The following is a 23677-nucleotide window of genomic DNA, read 5'->3' as shown; positions in this document are numbered from 1 at the left end:
TTCTTCTCTCCATAATGCAGTTCCTTTCTTCAGCTTCTGGTCCTCATTCACTTTTAACGCTGGTGATTACATACTTCAGTTCTCTCTCTCTCTCTCACACACACACACACACACACTTGCTCCTTTTCTCGCACCGAACATATCTTTTATATCTGGCCTGTGCAGCATCGCGGGATGGGGAAGCAGAAACTATGTTAACTTTTCCCCCAGAAAACTATGTTAATTTTAGCAATAGCTAAACGCAGTGGCTTGTGATATCTATCCAAATCTCCCCCATTTCTTCCTGTCAAAAAAGACCCAGTACAATGAAGCCCTACATAGTAACATAGTCTGGGGAAAACCAATGTATTGAACATCGCAAAATCTGCTTCCCCCAGTTGGTGGTGCTGTATAGAAGCCAATGATTTTTTTTTCCTTGCGAGCATTTGTTCCATATATATATATAGGGTGCCTCGTTCACCCTAGTAATGGAGTACTGCCGACATACCTGCGAGTGGTACTTGTTCCAAACCTTTGTTTTTAGCTTGAGTGGAATCAGAAACCCTTATTCAGTCTCCTGATGTCATCTCCTCTCCCAACGGGATGTTTCGTCTCGATCCTTATTGTATGAGTATCATTTCGGCGGGTACTCTCATGAGCTGTCTGCGTGTTGTGCCCTCCCAGTCCTTAAATAAGCCCTGGGCCCCGTCGGCGCTCGATTTGGGCCTCTGCTTCCCATGGTTTCTGAGAAGGAGACCAGCCACACGAGGACAGACCCTCATGAGATCATTTTACCTCATTACACTGAAGCTGTAGAGTTATCTTCCATCTTTTGTCATTTTCTTTCGAGTAACTCTTTTAATAATTCTTTTTTTTTCTTTTTGGGTTTCATTAATGTACATGCCTCTTGTTCTAACTCCCGTTATGGAGTATACAGATTAATCTCAACCAACTGGCATCAAGGATGTTACTCTAGTCATGTGTTCTTGCAGTAAGAATGTAAGATGAAAAAAAAGGGAAAAAAATGTATATGTGAAAAAGGGGGGATTCATTCAGCTCAAGCTTGATTTCATGGTCAAGAGAGAGACTGATAAACAGTGCCATGATGTCTCGAGGGCCCCTCTCCTCCTCCCCCCCTTAAGACTCTTCTTCGAGTCACCACGAGGGGAGTATCCACCAGTTAGAATACAGATTTTTGGCTGTTCTTGATTTCCATTGGTGGCTTAGGTTATGCTGTATCAAACCGCCTGATCCTCCCGTAGTGGCTCTATATGCATGGTACATTTGCTGCCCAGTCCTTACCGTGTTTTCAGAGGCCGTGGATCCCAATCTACTACATAGCAGTGTAAGTGCAGATTAGCCAACCTTCAACCAGAGACCTTTGTTGCTCTGGCAGTACACCTCAGTCTGGTTATAGAACATCTAGATTAGACACACACACACACACACACACACACACACACACACACACACACACACACACGCACACACACACTCACACACATAGATTTTAAGTCACACTTAACCCTTTAAAAGAAGATTTCATGTCTACAGTTGTATACGGGAAGCTATAGACACCTCAAGTTAGATGACACGAATAGGCATCCTTTGTATACTAACACAGATTTTGGTTTGGAAGCATCTGTTTTTATTCATGTTTCTAAGATATTTGAAATACACCAGTTATAAACCTGTGTCTTATACATGTACTTCTGTGGTCATGAGGTAAGAGAAAGCATAACTTGATATTGGAAAGTTGAATGACATTACATAGGGTTAACTTTTCAGTTCAGGAAGCATAACAAACAGCTTTGGACTTTAATGGAGTAATTTCTTTTAGCGGTAGAGGTAACGGATGCACTCATCTGTTCTGAATAGACTTGTAGGATGCATCCGAAATTTGGCTAGTTCAGTTAAACCCACGAATGAAAACCTCAGGGTAGTAAGCACATCATGTTATATCACGGTTAGATATAGAAGTTGAGTAGATAAATACCTTCACCCATCACGCACTAGTCCGTCTTTTGCACCGTAAAAGCAGCAGAGTACAGGAATGTTTGGAGACCTTATCCTCATGCCTTTCCCTGTTATCTTTGGTACGGCGCGCAATAAAACAGACAGAATTAGAATTTCCGCGAAAGACTTTACGAACGGTCAAACCTTAAGGTACAGCGAGCGAGCAGTGAGCAAAATGAATGCTCCTTTGCACAGTAATCTCCATTGTATACATAAGGAATTACTGAATACAAGAAATGAATGAATGAACCTTCTTTGATGCGCTGTTAACAGTCCATCATATATATTCCCTGCTGTTATTATTAGGAGTGTGTTTGATAACCCCTAAATCAGCTTTCACAGTTTTGACTTTCTTCAGAAATCATTTTTTCATTATAGAGTAATTCACGGATTTTCTATTGGACTCAAGGTGGTACTAGCAGGTAATTTATCGGTATTTACAAATAGAGGAAAAATAACGTCTCGTTTGTCGCTGAAATGATTGTGAATTTCTCTTTTCCTGACATCAGGTCATGACGGACCAGCCAATTTGGTACTAAACTCTCGTATCATTGTAGTCTGCAAGCTGTGCTTGTGACGTCAGACTCCGAACGCGGAAATCAAAACAAAGTGTTTACAAGAGATCTAGAATATAAAGCATTCTCCAAAATCATTAAGGACAAATCCGTCACAGAATCTGCCAGATCTTTGTAGTATTATGATTTTAGCTTGTAGTCACATATTAATCATCCCTTTACATTAACACCTTTTTATACTAAGAGTCCTTTTGAAGCATGTTGAAGTTTGTTTTAAACCCCCCTTCCTCCTCCTCCTCCACTTCCCCACAGAAGGTGAGCAACTTCCAAGAGTGATAAATAACAGTGTGTTATCTCTCCTCCCTTCCTAGCACACGCAAACACCGGACTCCCTGTACTCTTAACCCTCCTGACTACTTACTTACTCCGACTTAGTTGACATAATTGATTGTGTGTGTACGTGTGTGCGTGTGTGATCGTTTTTGTTGGCTACGTTTACAATGTTTTGTTTTGCAAATCCACAAAAGGCTGGGTTTTATGAATTCTTTTTTTTTCTTTTTTTTGAAGTTATGTATGTTTTCCCTTTTGTTACTCTTGTTTCTATGATTCCTTTATTTATGTCATTTTGTTCCCATCTAGTTTGTCGGTCCTCTACAACGGTGACCAGAAGAGGAACTTGAAAAGGGGGGATCCTCTCTTCCCCCCTTTTACTAATCTAAAAGTTTTTCTTGTGTAGAGTCAGGCAAGTAGGCCATCATTTAAGGGCACGTCAGGCCATTACGCTGCCTTAAAAGGACTGCCGGAAGCTAGGTCAATTCTCAAAAAGACTACAGCTACCCACCCACCGTGAGATACACAGCTATAATCACCATTAAGCTCTTCGAGAGTCTTTTGATGATGTTTCTTAACTTTCGTGAAGAAGAGTTATCCCACTGGGTTAACGTTAACAGTCTGTCCTGCCCTTAAATGACGGTTTCCTTGTCATGAAGAGTTGTTAACTGGAAAAAACACCACCACCCACTCAGTGCCTCTCACCCGCTCTACGCCGGGGGCTTGCTTGCCCACGAGATGAACGTTTTTTGTTTTTTTTTTTTTTCAATTGAACAAAGCATCCGAGATCAGAGCTTTCCCTACATTTGAAATAGATGATCAAAGAGAATATGATTTATCCGCTAGGTCATCACGTCAACCATGATCACGGCAGTCAATCACTTTTGTCACTCCTCCATCCACTAAGTTTTGCCAGCGCTTACACCTCACTCTCTTGAGAATGGAGACCAGACTCAAAGAGCCACCACTTCATACAAGTTCCGGTTGTGTTGGCAGGAGGGCCGTCTTCCAGTACATTCCATATTGGGAAATGGTCCCTCCGGGGAAAATATCTTGGATCAACACATATCGATGATGATGGTCCATTTTACGAGCTGGCTGTCAGAAACTGGGGGAAATTGAGCGTAAAGTTTTCCTTTGGGGAGTAGAGAGTCAGCATGGGAATGGAGAGGAGGACTGGGAATAAATGGGGGCAGGAGATAATCTGCTAGCCATGTACACATCTCCTTATGAAGAAATGTATTTGAGCTTCACTTCATGGCATAACAATCAGTTTGAACTAGTAAGGAATAAGTGACTGGCTGTAATGATAAAGATTCTGTTTCACAGAGGTGAACAGAGAAAAGTGCAAAACATATAATTCTTGCTTTCGAGAGTATACTATTATTGTCACCAAATCATTTAAACCAAGGGTACAGATTACATTAACTTGGGACAAACTTCACCAAACAAATTAACTTTCCGGTTTTTAATTGTCATGTTATTCCATGAAACATTACAGCTCTCGGTCAGACCCCTCATTTCTCATACATGAAGCATGCGTAAGTCCATTTTGCGGTAATGGCTTCTAATTCAAGTCGGGGAAACTATAATCCATTCCATGAACTTCACTTGAAGTAAGGGTTGCATACACCCGTGCTAGCGGAACGGATATAGCCTACATTGTCCTTGGTCGGGTTACCCTTTCAGAGAGCAGGAGTCATCATCGGTTAAACTAGGAAGCAGTGATGGCGTCACAGGGCCTGAAGACTCCTGAAGGACAGGAGTTCCTTCAGGTGAAAAAAAAAAAAAAAAGGATTCAGTGACACGAGGACTGAGACGGTGGTGTTGTTTGTATTTTCTAGGTGTTATCCAAGGACTCAGTAACGGTGTCCGTGGACGCTGTGGTGTACTACCGTGTGTCCAACCCAATGGCCGCCGTGTGTAACATCTCCGATTTCAGGTACTAAAACCTAATATACTCGCCCATCCTCACACACCTGTGACACAAGGAGGATTCTTTATTATTACTACTATTTTCATTTATAGAAGGCACTGAATGCTAGAATTATCCCCAGCTCTACAGTCACATCAGCCATAGATTGATGGTACGGGTTATGTGGGTTTTTTTTTTTTTTTGGTCGAACTCAAGGCATTCCGTGTCTTTAGCCACTAAGGGATAAACACCTCTTCCCTCCCGCGTGACCTGATTGGCGATAAAGTCTCGTTCACTAACGAGTAATTCGAACCCCTGGTTAGAAACCTTCGTTTTGGTATGTAAACGACTTCACGTCCCTTTTTTTTGTGTGTGTATTATTTAAAGAAACGCTTTCATTCTCTTGGAGTATTATTTCACCGATCAGGACTTGCGGGTTAGGGACATATTCTTTAGAATGGGGGTGATAAATCCTAGCGGCCTCAACATGGTTTGGTGAAGTCATCCACTATGAGATAATGGTGTCTGTGTGGTAAGTCTCGATTTTTCTATGGTTAACCTCCACTGAACTAACCTGCTAATGAAAACATTTCCGGAATATTGAGATTTGATTAAACGTTTTGTGTGGATTAATGTAATTGAACCTCTAGAACAAGGTTATCGTATCGTGACTCATTATTAGATTCAATAATGAAACGTGATTCTTTTCTCGAGTGGACTGTTAAGTAGATTAAGGTTTGTCCTTAAAGATGCCTGGAACTGGTAAGCCATAGTGATGGCTGCATCACCTTAAAGTTGTACGGATTTCAAGGATAACAGTTGTTTGTCAGCCTGGCTGATTTAAGTTTGGCTCAGGATAATATCTTGCGTCAACCAAGCTTCACAGTATAAGCTGATGAATTATAGCTTGTATCAAGTAGGGCAGCCCGATTCGGCACTGTAACCTGAGTCATACCACAGTAGCAAAATAAGGTTCTCAACCCAGATGAGTAATGAAACAAGATCTTACCAAAGCTTTAAAGTTTGAATAAGTACGACTTGTTTTATAACAGGAATTTAGTTCTTTCCCTGATGAATTTTCCTGGGGGAAAGCTATATTCACTAATATAAAGGATGTTTGCAAAGTAACTGTGTAACTTTTTTTAAGTTACATCAAAAGAGGCTCGTTTAATTGGGGTCGATGACTCGATCACTGCTTCGGCTATCGTTTTACAGTGGATGACAGCGCCGCCAGCATACTTTGTCGATCATCCCTTCAGTTGTATTAAAGCAGAATTATTACATTTTGTCAGTGTAGACTTATGGATATATTTAACCATCGAAGAGCTAGTTTAGCGATAGAGATTGTATAGCTCCTTTTTCAGTAGCTCAGTAGATATTTATATATCTATACATTGACCTCCTTTATGTGTTGACCTTACATAAGCAGCCATGTGTAACCAAACATGAGCGACCAGGGTTGAGCCAAATGCCCATTAGGGATGGAGAGTAGTTATTCTTCAGTCTTCCCTAAAAGCTATAGTATTTTGACACATTTATTATGATGAAACAAATCCTTGATATAGTTCTTTCTAGAAGCTAGTTTGTGTTTTATGAGTTGCTGTATTAGTGTACATATGTATACTAAGTTTTGTTTAATTGCTTTTCTCTGTAGACCTCTTGGTATGCCCATATCCCTATCACAGTATCTTTCTTTGCTGTTACATGTGTTATACCTTGCTCTTTTATTATGTTATTTTATATTTATTAATTGTAGTTAGAGCTTTCCCTTCACTGAGTAGAGAGAAGGACGGTTATTTTGACGTCACCTGACTAACCTAGCCCATCAATCCTCTTTCCCTTAACGGATAGTCTACATGTAGCACTCTTATAGATGTGTTGAAATTGCTCACGTGGGGACGGGCCTGTACGTCCTTCATACGTGCCCAGACTCTCCATCTTCCACTTCTTAATCTTACCTTCGCCTTGTAAGTTCTTACCTACACAATCAAGTACAAAAGGGCCTTTCTGAGTCAAGGGCCTGTGCTGGATGGAGGCCTGGCCAATATGCAACAACCATCACATGTACACATACACAGACCAAAATGATCAGCAATATAGATATCCACGAAATGTTTGTACCTGATCTAAAACTCCCACTGAGAGCCTATGTTATGATGTAAACTACCTTTTTCTCTATCTTTCCTCTTTCATGCCTTTAGTTCTACTGATCTAAGCTTTAATGATAAAATCATAAACTATTGTAAATCATGGCTCTTTGGCTTTGAGTAAACATGGATCAGTCACCACAGAGTTGCTGGTCAGTCCAGGGCCCATGTCCAGATGTCAAGGACTGTACTGTAAATAGTTACTTTTTTTAAGTTAAATCAATGGAATCCCTCTGGAAGGTGTCTTTTGTTTTGGTTGAACCTATGTATTACCTCAGGAAGGTGTCTTCCTTTTTCTTTCTTCTATTTCTGCAAATAAAAGGTCATCCCTTTGTACTCACCAATAAAGAGAATACTATTTTTATTGATTTAAAACCAGGTAAAAAGCTTGCCCTTTCTACTGCTCTTTTTTTTTTTTTTTCCATTCTTGAATGATGTTCTCACTTTACCAGTACTTATTGGCCTACTACACATTCTCAAACCCAACTCTCATTTTTATTTTTTCATTGAGGCAAGTGACTGTGATGATTGCTTCACCCACATCAGGCCAGTAGACCGAGGTGCTTAGCTTATGTTGTGTGCGGTAATGTTATTGGTGGGCTTTCAGTACATGAAAATGATGCCTTAGTTAAGATGTGAGGAAGAATCTCTGTACAACAAGTTAGGATATATGTAGGTAATGGCATCAATGATGTATATAATGCAAAAGGACATTGCACATATCAGAAGGAGAATGTCGCATCCTCAGTGGCTGTTGCCTTCTGTCTTCTTTAGATTAAGAATCAGAGAAGTGTTAGAAATAAGAACGTTGTCATGTGTGGTGTAAAACATAATGAAGTACATTTAGGTGAGCTTTACTGAAATATCCAATGATGATGCTGATTTAGGAATGCCCAAGCATTGTGGTGGTACATGATTGTGGCATCAGGAAGTACTTTCTTGTTCATTTATGTCCTTATTCAGGATTCCATTGAGGCTTATTTACATTTTTCTCTTTTATCAATAGTTTTTCCAAATAGTTTTTGCGATTTAGAAAGTCCTTCTGTTGTGATTCTGCAGAGAAAGGAAAAAATACTACTTCTCCAAGAAAGCTGCCTCTTGTTTAGAGTTCAGAACATAGCGGACTATGTCCATTATTGTCTTGCTCACTGCCAAACATGAAAAAAATGCTAAATACAGTGCTAATATCAACATTCTGAGCATATGCTGTATTGTCAGCTATTACTACCAGAGGTGACCAGTCTATTGTAAGCTGTTTGTTGTAATTCCATCATATAGAAAAGTACTGTCCAGTGAAAACAACATGTTAGGTAAATTGTCACAAGGGTTTATAACAGTGAAGATACTGAAGAGCTATGTTGTGGTATAAACTCAAACATTGAAGATTATTGTCCTATAGAGACAATACTAGTCATATCTCTCATTGTAGGATGCCCATAGTTTACTACAGTTTTCAGAGGCATACAACTATTAAGGGGAGATCTTCGACATGGATAGAGCATAACAGTCAGTTGTGTCATGTATCTGAAATGGGGTGTTACATCTTCCTTCTGATGATAACACATTACACACAAGAACTTAGATCACACCAATATCGGTTTAAGGTGATGAGGTGCCAATGTATACCACCATGACTCTCTGCTAGTGATCCTGTTGTCTTAACCTCCTTAACTACAACTAAAAATCCTTTAGCATGACGGTATGACCCTTGAGCACAACACCATGGCCCATATATGTGTGTTGACATGGCTTTCATCTTACCAAAGGATTATAGTACTGTACTTTATGGATTGTACTGTCATGCTGAAGGAGCTTAACTGGACTGGATGAGAATTCTTTGAGCTGAGTTATCAAACATTGCTTATGGAAGTAGACATAGAGTGGAGAGGCAGGTCCTAATCTCAGAAAAGTACAAACCAAATCTCATTCTACTGTGATCTTATCATAGAATTTCTAGTGAACTGAGGAAAAAGATATGAGTTTTATTTGTACAGACATTTTGTTGCTTGTGCTTTACATTGAAGGGAGTGTTTTTAACACAGTAAGTTTCTCTCTCTCTCTCTCTCTCTCTCCTCCGATTCATCCATCTGTGAATGTTCGTCTCCTAGCCTATGTGTTGATCTGGTAATATCAAAAACTCTCATATTGGATTTTCATACACAAATATATGGGTCGTAACAAGTTTGATCATTATCGACAAGAAGTACATTGACTGTAGTAGGGTTACGGTAGTAGTCAAAGTTGTATGGCACATGGAACATTAAAACGTTGAACCTGAGCTCTGTATTCTAAACCTCAGGTGGTTTAAATCTGCCCATGGTAAGTAGTCTTTGGGAATGCTCTGTTAAGAGAACTCTTAGCATTTTTTTTTTCTTTTTTTTTTTTTTTTGGTCTATAGGAGTGCTGTGTCTTTGGTTTTGTTATTTGATGATAGATTTTGAAATAATGCTTTGAGCTTCTTTTATTATGTTCATTTTTTATTTATTTGTCGGTGACTTCTTTTTTCTTAGTTCATTGACGGTTCCAAAAAAAGAAGGGGGTGCCAGGACTTAAGATTTCAAGCGTTGTTGATCATAATACTTTAAAAAAGGTAATAATTTTTTGGTGGCAAATACGGACTTTGACTATCCAGATTTCTGCTGTCACGTTCGACAATGTAGCCCTCACTTAAACCAGACCTTACATATGCAAAGCTGGTTACTTGGACTTTAGTATTGCGAATTCTATTACTTCATTTACCCACAGGATAGCTCATTGATTATGTAAACTTAGGCTTGTCTCATTTCACTTTTCTGGTATTCTCGTTAGAATCTATCAGAATGTTCTGTCCCCAGTCTTCACGTATCTGTATTTTACTGATCTGAAAGAAGATTTTGGATTTTATTAGAGTGTTGAATTATCCAGAAATCATTTCTGGAGACTTAACATTTAAACTTTGTCCATCCTGATGTCGGTGAAATGGATTCAATTTTTTTATTGATGTCATGTTTCCAGATTTTTTTTTTCTGAGCTGTCAAAGGGCCTTTATTTATCTGACTGGATGCCAGTCATCTTGCATTTCTAAAGACATACATCGGTTGTCTGGCCTACTACTAGTGAATATTGGCTGTAGAAATTTTTTTTCTTTTAAAACATCAATGAGCCAAGTCAGTTGAGCAGATTTCAGATATGAAGAAGAAAGTTTATCAAACCAGCACAGTTAACCATGCTCCATGTACTCTACATCAATTGTGTAGACTTGACCAGTATAGCATTATTAGTATCTCTTTATCCACGCAAAACCGATTTAACATAATAGTACCCTTTTACCAGGACATAGATGAACAAATAGGGTCAGCTTCATTTGCTTTCACTTATGTTATAATGTTATTCAGTTATTCCAGATATTAAATCGTTAACTTTCGCAATCTTAATTGAACAGCAAACTACTAAAGAACTCGGATTTGTTGTTATCACTCACCCACCTGGATTTAACTTCCTTCACTCAGCAACCCCAATAAATCCCCCCTCCACTCAAATAACCCCCCTGTTTACCGTCGTCACCCTCAAAAACCCGGATTAATGTCTTCACTTTGTTACTCAAATTTAATGCCATCATTGTGTAACCTGGATTTGTCATTTGCTACTCAGTAAAATAAAAATGGATTTCAGGTCGTCATTCTGAGCAACCCAAGACACGCGGTCGCTTTTTGAGGCAGAGCAACATTTTGGAGTTTTACTTGATAATCATGGATTTTTTTTTTTTTTTTTTGTAATTATAGTTGCTCTCTGGGCTTCATCTTGCGACCTAGTACCTTGTGGTTCTGAGAGCGACGACGGGTATGGTGTTATCAGGGACTTCAAGCCTTCAGCACCAGTTCAATAAGGGTCAAGTCTCAGACTGTTTTGGTGATGGTTGGAAATGAAAAATAAAAAGGGATTTGAAACTCATTGAAGTGGTTCTTTTGGCTTGTTGACACTGATTATACCATACATAAAGTGTAGAAGGTAAGTGGAATATACAATAAAGATTGTATGTTTTCTTTCATACACATATATATATCTATATATATATATATATATAAAACCCTGGCTGCAAATATGTTGGTTATACCTGTCTGTGCATTTTTTTCAAGGTCTTTTTATAAGTGTATTAAAAGGTTTCCCTTCTTGAAATTTGCATAATGCATGTGTATGTGTGTGTGTGTATGTATATATATGTATGTATGTATGTATGTGTGTGTTTGTTTGTTTATGTATTTGTATCTATATTTATAAACAGGTCAGTTTGGATGTTATCCGATGGTAGTAGGACTAATAAGGTAAACCAAATCCATTTCTTATATTCTGTTCCAAATCCTTTATCATGTACAGATCTTTAACTTTACATCAGTTTGCTATTTTTTTTATCTCAAAAGTAAAGTGAATTAAGTTATGTGTAAATAGATTAATGTAGATTAATTGCAAATTTGTTAATAAGTATTTTCCTGTATCAGCATGATCATATTGTTTCAGAGTCACTGTCACAGAAATTCACTTGATGAAAATAAAGTATATTTTGTGAGTAATGATTGATAATTTAGCACTTAGATTTAACTGAGTTTTATATAATCACAGCCCATTGACAGTATTACTATTGTTATCACCATCACTGCATGTAGCACCAGTATTTGATTCATGATTAAGCACCATCACCTAATTCATCACCCGTCATCTCCATTGCCAGCACTGTCATCCCAAACATCACCATAACCCCTTAACAACTTGATCTCTTAAACTTGCGAAGAGATCCCAGCATCAGAACCACATGGAATTCCATCCGTATGTCTTTAAAAAGGAAACTGATAGTCATGAAATATCTCCTGATGCTATTGAAGCAAATCATTGACCAATCCATCATAGAAGATATATACAAAATGGCATTCATAACACCAGCACTCAAAGGTGGCTCCAGACTAATTCCAAAACAATTTAGACCTGTCAGTCTAACATGGTATATAATGAAAATGGAACTCCTTGTTAGCAACATTTACTGAAGGACAGCACATATTTATACCCAGACAAAATAACATTTATGAAACTCACACAAGGGAAGAGAATCGACATAGTTTTTCTTTATTTTCGTAAAGCACTTGGAGTGCTTTTTGAAAAAGCAGTAAGACAAAACATCAAGAGAAAACTAATGATATTAATGAAAGAGTTTTAACTACAAGAAAGTTCAGGGGAGGGGCAAATGGATCCATGTTTGAGTGTACCACCAAAAACAGTATTAGTCACAATACTCTTTTTAATGATATCAGATATAAACAGGGATGCAAGGCATAGTTTGATGAGATGTTTTGCAGATGACACGATGACACAAGTAAGATTGTTGGTAATGAAGAGGATTGAGAGAAACTATAAAGAAACCTAGATGATGTATAGAAATTGGTAAAGAAATATCTGATGGAAATTTTTGAGGGGAAATTTAAATGAAGTTTTGGAAATTGATAGTGTATGAGCACCTTCTTACAAAAGCCTGACAGAGAAAGACATATTAGTGAAAAGCTAACTAAATAACAAGTGGTATGATAATGAGAATCTTCACCTCAAGAAGCAAAGAGCTGCTTATGCTATTGTTTATTGTATGATTGAGAATTAGAGTAGAATACTGTACTGCTGTATTGTGTTCTCACCAGTCAGACATGGAAATTTATAAATAAGAAAGAATAAATAAACACTTCACTAGTAGAATTGATGGACTGGAGTACATTTATTATAATGAGAGGCTGAAAGGGCTTGAACTATACAGTCTTGAAAGAAAAAACATTAGATGATAATATATGCTTGGCAGAAAATAGAGGGTATGAAAGGTAATGTCTTAAATCTGAAAACCTCTCAACAAGGGAGATACAAAATTGTGAAATCAGTTACCCCTGGGAGCATAAAAAAAAATGATGATGGACAAAATTACACCAACGTCCAGAAAAAAATAATTGAAAGATTATTTAGTGCAGTTCCAGGAGAAATAAGAAGCAAAAACGGAACTACAAGAACATTTGAAGGAAGAATAGGCTTATGGCTGAAGTTAGTCGTGGATGAACTTAGAATGGCTGACTTTACCAAAGGAGCAGTAGTTGAGTGAAGAAACATTATCCAACAAGCAAGACTTGTTGTGAGCACCGTATCTAGCCTTGCCTCTCAGGTAAAATTTCATCATAGGTACTCATAGGTCATCCCCTAATCATAACCACCACCACCATTAGTGTGCCTCACCCACCCACCACCATCATCATCACCACCCATACCCACCATTAACCACCCTTCCACTACCACCACATACAAATACCCACCATCACCACCACTACTAATGCTACACCATCGTCCACAGCCATTCCACCCGCCTGCTGGCTGCCACCACCCTCAGGAATGTGTTAGGTACCAAGAACCTAGCTGAGATCTTGAGTGAGCGTGAAAGCATCTCACATAACATGCAGAGCTCCTTGGATGAGGCTACCGACCCCTGGGGTGTCAAGGTAGAGCGAGTAGAAATGTAAGTATTACCTTGGTGATTAAGTTTCATTTTGAGAAGGACAAGGTGTCAGAGGATGGTGAGGTGGTTAAGGAGTAGGGGAGACAGATGGGTGTAGGGGGTTAGAAAGACAGATGGGTGTAGAGGGGATTGGGTAGACTGATGGGTGTATGGGGTAGGGGAGATGCCTTGGTGTAGGGGGCTGGGTAGGTTAATGGATCTGTAGAGAGCAGAACAAGAAACCAAGCAGTAGGTGGGTTCAAAGTTGGCAGATGGGCAGTGAGTGTGGATAGTAGAATGGGTAGGTTGAGCTTGAGGGGAGGGAAGGAAGATGGATGGCTTGTTGGGAGCCTCGAGAGGTGCGAGAGGTGAATGTAATTTTGTGGTAGGGAGTTGAGGAGTAAGAGTTGTGTTTATCAGTCAACATTATTCCCCATAAGCCATTATTATTATTCCAAATTGTGATATCTCAAAGAATATGTAGCGACAGTATGTATGGGGTAGGGGAGATGCCTTGGTGTAGGGGGCTGGGTAGGTTAATGGATCTGTAGAGAGCAGAACAAGAAACCAAGCAGTAGGTGGGTTCAAAGTTGGCAGATGGGCAGTGAGTGTGGATAGTAGAATGGGTAGGTTGAGCTTCAGGGGAGGGAAGGAAGATGGATGGCTTGTTGGGAGCCTCGAGAGGTGCGAGAGGTGAATGTAATTTTGTGGTAGGGAGTTGAGGAGTAAGAGTTGTGTTTATCAGTCAACATTATTCCCCATAAGCCATTATTATTATTCCAAATTGTGATATCTCAAAGAATATGTCACAACATTATGTATGGGGTAGGGGAGATGCCTTGGTGTAGGGGGCTGGGTAGGTTAATGGATCTGTAGAGAGCAGAACAAGAAACCAAGCAGTAGGTGGGTTCAAAGTTGGCAGATGGGCAGTGAGTGTGGATAGTAGAATGGGTAGGTTGAGCTTCAGGGGAGGGAAGGAAGATGGATGGCTTGTTGGGAGCCTCGAGAAGTGCGAGAGGTGAATGGAATTTTGTGGTAGGGAGTTGAGGAGTAAGAGTTGTGTTTATCAGTCAACATTATTCCCCATAAGCCATTATTATTATTCCAAATTGTGATATCTCAAAGAATATGTAACGACAGTCTCCCTTAACCTTTAATTCTTCCTTTAACCTTCCCCCTTACCCTTGAACTCTTTCTCTGCCAAGTAGATATCAGAACCCAATGCTAGACAGCAGCAGTGTATTGCACATACAGTTTTCATACATCATCACATACAACATCCCTCCCACTGGTCTTTATTGTAGTTTGGGCTCATTGCTCTCTTCCCTTGTCTTTTGCTGAAACCTCTCTGAACACCTACTCTCCATGGTTCTCTCTCTTGGCAGAACTCTTGGGACACCCTCTCCCCTTATTGCTCCCCCCTTAGCAAAACTCTGGATATCCACTGCTCCCAGTGCATCCTTGGCTGAACCCTTTGGATGTCCATTCCCCCAAGTAATTCGCTTCTCCTGACTGAGCCCCACAGATACCCACTCCTGTTTAATTCTTCCCATAGTTGAGCCCTATGGACACCCATTACTATCACCACTAACAAAGGTGGTTTGAAAATTATTGAAGAGGTAGAAATGGTAGTAACTGTGAAATAAAAGGAAAGTAAGGACTTCAAGGTTTATCATATTTTCTAAAATTAGTAGGGGCAAAGGGAAATTAAAAAGTGGCTGAGGTTTATGAAAGATGTAGAAATGAGAGTAGTAGGATGTAAAGTGGAAAAAACAGGCATGGAGGCTATTTAAAGAGTGGAAAGATATGCTCTGAAGAGGATACTTGCTAGTAAAGGTAAATCAAAAGAAAACTAGAGAGGAGCAAATTTCAACAAAAGAGAACAGATTCCAGGAAAAGAGAAGGCATGAAAGATGTAAGACTGTTATGGGTCTAAGGCACTTAGTAGCCAAGGTGGTTGAGATATATGAGCATGATTTACCAAAGTGAGACTGCTGGAGGCTTTTTTGGGGGTTCTTGCTGCATATTCTAAGGTGCATCCACTGCTGGAATTCCTTTCAAAGACACTAGGGAGAAATGTCATACTTAGGGCTTTAAAACAGAAAACTTCATGTCGAGTATATATTTCAATATGTGTAAACTTTAATGTCAAGTTTTATTCTCTTAAAGTTCAATGCAAAGTGCACTGATGTTATAGAATGCATATATTTTGTGAGCTGCAGTTTTACTTTGTTTAGACAGGTTCTGCAAGTCATGTTAGTTTATGGTGCCATCATGAATGGAAAGATTCATAACATGTGTAAATGAGTTTCTGCTTGACAATGTAGCTGAAACCTTTTCATTATATAAAGGCTAAATGGTTCACTATAATTGAAAAATGTTATTGAAGGCCATCAAAAGTGATTAAAACAAAAAACAAAAGTTTTATAGCACAAAGTCATTTGATTCCTGCACAGCATCTTGGCCATAGAATCTGGTTGCCCATGTCATCACATCATGTCTTGTGCTTTATTTTTGGACATTTAGCCTAGTAAACAATGAATTACTTGCCCAACAAATTTTCAGTGATGTTTACAGTAAAATTGGGCAGAATCATGTGCTGTAGGTACCTTTTTTGATAATGAAGATATCTTAAAGGTAATGAAAGATTTGTATTGAAATGTATATGAATTTCATATGCTTAAGAAATAATTTATGCTTTGATACTGTATGTTTGTGAGAAATAGATGATATTGCATGAATGAACACATCCTTGCTTTTGTGGTAGGTTAATTTTTCCAGTATTTTGGTAACAGATGGGCACCAAAATGTGACATTAAACTCTGTTGATTTTGAAAAATGTAAGGCAAAACACATCTCACCAAAATTTTACATATGCTTAATAAACATCAGGAGATATACTTTAAAATAGGACAAGCAAATTGTAGTAAGATATATACTTTGAACAGGATTAGCAAATTGTGGTAATGAGCAAAACAGCTGGTGTCCAAGATTGTTATAACTGTTAGCAGGATTAGCTAATACTAAAAGTGTCATAGTGGGTAGAGAGAATGCTGAAAAAATATGAATGTCATATTTTTTTGGGTCTTGGTGCAGAAGGCTGTCAGTCCATGTAAAAAGCATGGGGAAATCAAACATAAAGCAGTTTGTAGGGCCATTGAATCTAATACATTTTGTCAAAATTTTGATATAGAAAAACTGCCATTATCCTTTTTCTGCTATTGTTTATTAGTTGATGAACTAATTAAAACTAAAGTTAGCACATTATGAATTTCTTGAGTATTTGTCATGTATGTGAGTTTTACGAATCAGGATAAAAAAAGTATATAGTCAAATTCTGTAATTGTGAGAAACTGCAGAAGCTGGTGACTGAGTTTGGTAAAGTGTGTGAAAGAAGAAAGTTAAGAGTAAATGTGAATAAGAGCAAAGTTATTAGGTACAGTAGGGTTGAGGGTCAAGTTAATTGGGAGGTAAGTTTGAATGGAGAAAAACTGGTGGAAGTAAAGGGTTTTAGATGTCTGGGAGTGGATCTGGCACTGGATGGAACCATGGATGCGGAAGTGAATCATAGGGTGGGGGAGGGGGGCGAAAATCCTGGGAGCCTTGAAGAATGTGTGGAAGTTGAGAACATTATCTCGGAAAGCAAAAATGGGTATGTTTGAAGGAATAATGGTTCCAACAATGTTGTATGGTTGCGAGGCGTGGGCTATGGATAGAGTTGTGCGCAGGAGGGTGGATGTGCTGGAAATGAGATGTTTGAGGACAATATGTGGTGTGAGGTGGTTTGATCAAGTAAGTAATGTAAGGGTAAGAGAGATGTGTGGAAATAAAAAGAGCATGGTTGAGAGAGCAGAAGAGGGTGTTTTGAAATGGTTTGGGCACATGGAGAGAATGAGTGAGGAAAGATTGACCAAGAGGATATGTGTGTCAGAGGTGGAGGGAACGAGGAGAAGTGGGAGATCAAATTGGAGGTGGAAAGATGGAGTGAAAAAGATTTTGAGTGATCGGGGCCTGAACATGCAGGAGAGTGAAAGGCGGGCAAGGAATAGAGTGAATTCGATCGATGTGGTATACTGGGATCGACGTGCTGTCAGGGCATGTGAAGTGTCTGGGGTAAACCATGGAAAGTTGTGTGGGGCCTGGATGTAGAAAGGGAGCTGTGGTTTCGGGCATTATTGCATGACAGCTAGAGACTGAGTGTGAAGGAAGGGGGCCTTTGTTGTCTTTTCCTAGCGCTACCTCGCACACATGAGGGGGGAGGGGGATGTTATCCCATGTGTGGCAGGGTGGTGATGGGAATGAATAAAGGCAGACAGTGTGAATTGTGTGCATGTGTATATATGTAGGTGTCTGTGTGTGTATATATATGTGTACATTGAAATGTATGGGTATGTATATTTGCGTGTGTGGACGTGTATGTATATACGTGTGTATGGGGGTGGGTTGGGCCATTTCATTCGTCTGTTTCCTTGCGCTACCTCACAAACGCTGGAGACAGCGACAAAGCAAAATAGATAAATAAATAACCAAAAATATCAATAAGGACTAGTTCTGTGATATTTTTCTTGTATGTAAGTTATCATTTGTAGGTACTAAAAGAACTAAAAATGTACATGCTTTGAATTGCTAAATAGAACTGGATTTATAAATTTTGTTCACTTTGCTGTCACAAACAACACCCTGAATCAGGGAGAAGCATAGTCACTGCAGAGGTCACGATATGTACTCTACAATCTGATTTTGAAAACAGCTTGAGAAAGTAGATTAGAAATGAAGAAATAGTGGATTCAGAATGAGGTTGATTCATATGCTATCTAGCTATAATGTTCAGGAGTTAAGATATGTTGTAATTTAGAGATATTGATGATGTATGGAAGAAAAGGAAATTTCAGCTTATTGATTGTACTGTATATGTTAAAGTGATTAGTCCTTGTGGTGACAGGAGGGGGGATTCTAACACAATCGCCTTTGTAATGGGGAGAGTCAGTCAATTAACACCAAGAAAGAGCTGGAGATGAAACCAATTAAGCTTCCAGATTACACATTAATCAGGTAATCTTCATAGAATGGGATATATTAAAAGCTAGTTAGTCTAGAGAATGGATAAATAGATGATCAATTAGCATTCTGAAGTTTAGGTGGCCACATAATGTTTAAGAGTTTATTCAGAAATAGCCTGTCAATGCAAAGATTAAGTTATAGGGAGCCAATCAGCACTCAGAAATACACTCTCAGGCAGCCAATCTACTTTCTGGAAATATGCTGGTAGATGATTAGAATTTAGTGTTTTCAGAGTTGATGTTTACAAAAGCCAATGACAAGCATATTGGAGTAGTAGTTACAAATGGATGCACTTATGGCCAATTAGAATCAAGAGAAGCATGTACTGCTGCCCAGTCAAAATTCATGGTTGGATCTGTTCATTGCTAAGCAGGTTTTGGAGATGGGTGCATGAATAGTCAACCATAGTTCAGAGATGCATGCTTTGTTGTTTGACTTTAATTATAGATGCAAAGATGGCCAGATGTAGTTTACATGGTTTGGAAACAAGAATGCATTGATACTCAGAATTCAGAAATAGAACTTTATGGTGGCTAGTCAGAGTGGAACAGGTGTATTGTTGGCCAGTCATTTTAAAATAGACATACTGATTGACAGTCAGAATAGAATAGTGCAGTGGATGCTAGTCAGAGTAGGACAGATGTTATAGTGGCTAATCAGAGTAGAACAAACATACTGGTGGCCAGTGGAGGTAGAATGAGAATACTGATGACCAGTTGGCCACCAGTGGAGGTAGAATGAGAATACTGATGACCAGTTGGAGTTCAAAGACAGAGGCAACAGTGGCCAGTCAGGATTCAGAGATGGACACACTCCTGTCCCGTCAGAATGTAAAGTTGATTGCAGTGAAGACCATTACAAGCTCACAGTTGGACTTACAGCCAACTCAGAGTTCTTTTGGAAGAGGAGCATGCATTCTTCAAGTGCTGCAAACCTAATCAACTGTAACACTTGCTTACCAGTGGCGTCTTACCTACATCTCTTCTTTGTATATCAATTGACTGTTCTATGTCTTCTGTTTCATTCTTGTATCTCCCTTGTTGCTGTGATCATTACACTAAAGTGCACTTGGGAACTTATCGTGTTCCGTTTTTCTAGTGGTTTTAAGCATACTAGATCACACGTACCACTGTGACCTCTGGCAGTTTATATTTCTTTTCATTATTATTATACTTAATCAGTTTCCTGCAACAGCAAGGTAGCACCGGGAAACAGACGAAGAATGGTCCATCCACTCATAGTCACACATATATATTATTATATATATTATATTATACTTTGTCGCTGTCTCCCGCGTTTGCGAGGTAGCGCAAGGAAACAGACGAAAGAAATGGCCCAACCCCCCCCCCATACACATGTATATACATACGTCCACACACGCAAATATACATACCTACACAGCTTTCCATGGTTTACCCCAGACGCTTCACATGCCTTCATTCAATCCACTGACAGCATGTCAACCCCGGTATACCACATCGCTCCAATTCACTCTATTCCTTGCCCTCCTTTCACCCTCCTGCATGTTCAGGCCCCGATCACTCAAAATCTTTTTCACTCCATCTTTCTACCTCCAATTTGGTCTCCCTCTTCTCCTCGTTCCCTCCACCTCCGACACATATATCCTCTTGGTCAATCTTTCCTCACTCATTCTCTCCATGTGCCCAAACCACTTCAAAACACCCTCTTCTGCTCTCTCAACCATGCTCTTTTTATTTCCACACATCTCTCTTACCCTTACGTTACTCACTCGATCAAACCACCTCACACCACACATTGTCCTCAAACATCTCATTTCCAGCACATCCATCCTCCTGCGCACAACTCTATCCATAGCCCACGCCTCGCAACCATACAACATTGTTGGAACCACTATTCCTTCAAACATACCCATTTTTGCTTTCCGAGATAATGTTCTCGACTTCCACACATTCTTCAAGGCCCCCAGAATTTTCGCCCCCTCCCCCACCCTATGATCCACTTCCGCTTCCATGGTTCCATCCGCTGCCAGATCCACTCCCAGATATCTAAAACACTTCACTTCCTCCAGTTTTTCTCCATTCAAACTCACCTCCCAATTGACTTGACCCTCAACCCTACTGTACCTAATAACCTTGCTCTTATTCACATTTACTCTTAACTTTCTTCTTCCACACACTTTACCAAACTCAGTCACCAGCTTCTGCAGTTTCTCACATGAATCAGCCACCAGCGCTGTATCATCAGCGAACAACAACTGACTCACTTCCCAAGCTCTCTCATCCCCAACAGACTTCATATATATATATATATATTTTTTTTTTTTTTTTTTTATACTTTGGCGCTGTCTCCCGCGTTTGCGAGGTAGCGCAAGGAAACAGACGAAAGAAATGGCCCAACCCCCCCCATACACATGTATATACATACGTCCACACACGCAAATATACATACCTACACAGCTTTCCATGGTTTACCCCAGACGCTTCACATGCCTTGATTCAATCCACTGACAGCACGTCAACCCCGGTATACCACATCGATCCAATTCACTCTATTCCTTGCCCTCCTTTCACCCTCCTGCATGTTCAGGCCCCGGTCACACAAAATCTTTTTCACTCCATCTTTCCACCTCCAATTTGGTCTCCCTCTTCTCCTTGCTCCCTCCACCTCCGACACATATATCCTCTTGGTCAATCTTTCCTCACTCATCCTCTCCATGTGCCCAAACCACTTCAAAACACCCTCTTCTGCTCTCTCAACCACACTCTTTTTATTTCCACACATCTCTCTTACCCTTACGTTACTTACTCGATCAAACCACCTCACACCACACATTGTCCTCAAACATCTCATTTCCAGCACATCCATCCTCCTGCGCACAACTCTATCCATAGCCCACGCCTCACAACCATACAACATTGTTGGAACCACTATTCCTTCAAACATACCCATTTTTGCTTTCCGAGATAATGTTCTCGACTTCCACACATTCTTCAAGGCCCCCAGAATTTTCGCCCCCTCCCCCACCCTATGATCCACTTCCGCTTCCATGGTTCCATCCGCTGCCAGATCCACTCCCAGATATCTAAAACACTTCACTTCCTCCAGTTTTTCTCCGTTCAAACTCACCTCCCAATTGACTTGACCCTCAACCCTACTGTACCTAATAACCTTGCTCTTATTCACATTTACTCTTAACTTTCTTCTTCCACACACTTTACCAAACTCAGTCACCAGCTTCTGCAGTTTCTCACATGAATCAGCCACCAGCGCTGTATCATCAGCGAACAACAACTGACTCACTTCCCGAGCTCTCTCATCCCCAACAGACTTCATACTTGCCCCTCTTTCCAAAACTCTTGCATTTACCTCCCTAACAACCCCATCCATAAACAAATTAAACAACCATGGAGACATCACACACCCCTGCCGCAAACCTACATTCACTGAGAACCAATCACTTTCCTCTCTTCCTACACGTACACATGCCTTACATCCTCGATAAAAACTTTTCACTGCTTCTAACAACTTTCCTCCCACCCCATATATTCTTAATACCTTCCACAGAGCATCTCTATCAACTCTATCGTATGCCTTCTCCAGATCCATAAATGCTACATACAAATCCATTTGCTTTTCTAAGTATTTCTCACATACATTCTTCAAAGCAAACACCTGATCCACACATCCTCTACCACTTCTGAAACCACACTGCTCTTCCCCAATCTGATGCTCTGTACCTGCCTTCACCCTCTCAATCAATACCCTCCCATATAATTTACCAGGAATACTCAACAAACTTATACCTCTGTAATTTGAGCACTCACTCTTATCCACTTTGCCTTTGTACAATGGCACTATGCACGCATTCCGCCAATCCTCAGGCACCTCACCATGAGTCATACATACATTAAATAACCTTACCAACCAGTCAACAATACAGTCACCCCCTTTTTTAATAAATTCCACTGCAATACCATCCAAACCTGCTGCCTTGCCGGCTTTCATCTTCCGCAAAGCTTTCACTACCTCTTCTCTGTTTACCAAATCATTTTCCATAACCCTCTCACTTTGCACACCACCTCGACCAAAACACCCTATATCTGCCACTCTATCATCAAACACATTCAACAAACCTTCAAAATACTCACTCCATCTCCTTCTCACATCACCACTACTTGTTATCACCTCCCCATTTGCGCCCTTCACTGAAGTTCCCATTTGCTCCCTTGTCTTATGCACTTTATTTACCTCCTTCCAGAACATCTTTTTATTCTCCCTAAAATTTAATGATACTCTCTCACCCCAACTCTCATTTGCGCTTTTTTTCACCTCTTGCACCTTTCTCTTGACCTCCTGTCTCTTTCTTTTATACATCTCCCACTCAATTGCATTTTTTCCCTGCAAAAATCGTCCAAATGCCTCTCTCTTCTCTTTCACTAATACTCTTACTTCTTCATCCCACCACTCACTACCCTTTCTAATCAACCCACCTCCCACTCTTCTCATGCCACAAGCATCTTTTGCGCAATCCATCACTGATTCCCTAAATACATCCCATTCCTCCCCCACTCCCCTTGCTTCCATTGTTCTCACCTTTTTCCATTCTGTACTCAGTCTCTCCTGGTACTTCCTCACACAGGTCTCCTTCTCAAGCTCACTTACTCTCACCACCCTCTTCACCCCAACATTCACTCTTCTTTTCCGAAAACCCATACAAATCTTCACGTTAGCCTCCACAAGATAATGATCAGACATCCCTCCAGTTGCACCTCTCAGCACATTAACATTTTTTTTTTTTTTTTCATACTATCCTCCATTTCCCGCGACAGCGAGGTAGCGTTAAGAACAGAGGACTGGGCCTTTGAGGAAATATCCTCACCTGGCCCTCTTCTCTGTTCATTCTTTTGGGAAAAAAAAAAAAAAAAAAAAAAAACGAGAGGGGAGGATTTCCAGCCCCCCGCTCCCTTCCCTTTTAGTCGCCTTCTACGACACGCAGGGAATACGTGGGAAGTATTCTTTCTCCCCTATCCCCAGGGAAAATATATATATATATATATATATATATATATATATATATATATATATATTATTTTTTTTTTTTTTATCTTGCTTTGTCGTTGTCCCCCGCGTTAGCGAGGTAGCGCAAGGAAACAGACGAAAGAATGGCCCAACCTGCCCACATACACATGTATATACATACACGTCCACACACGCAAATATACATACCTATACATCTCAATGT

At 39.9% G+C, this 23677-nt stretch overlaps 1 protein-coding gene across 11 annotated transcripts in view; it reads left to right on the top strand.

Annotated features, from left to right (window-relative positions):
* LOC139751551 (mechanosensory protein 2-like) overlaps window positions 1–23677 on the top strand; it is a 1369287-nt gene that overhangs the window by 1252092 nt on the left and 93518 nt on the right. For 9 of the 11 annotated variants that reach the window (XM_071667090.1, XM_071667093.1, XM_071667087.1 and 6 more), the window contains 2 exons: window positions 4685–4782; window positions 13252–13413. In XM_071667090.1, the coding sequence (XP_071523191.1) occupies window positions 4685–4782; window positions 13252–13413 (260 nt within the window). The remainder of the gene's footprint in view (window positions 1–4684; window positions 4783–13251; window positions 13414–23677) is intronic. The other 2 variants (XM_071667089.1, XM_071667088.1) reach the window with 1 other exon arrangement.

This window comes from Panulirus ornatus, chromosome 11, assembly GCF_036320965.1.
Source record: "Panulirus ornatus isolate Po-2019 chromosome 11, ASM3632096v1, whole genome shotgun sequence".
Taxonomy (NCBI): domain Eukaryota; kingdom Metazoa; phylum Arthropoda; class Malacostraca; order Decapoda; family Palinuridae; genus Panulirus; species Panulirus ornatus.
Note: the sequence above shows the minus strand (reverse complement) of the source record. Positions and strands in the feature narration are given on the sequence as shown.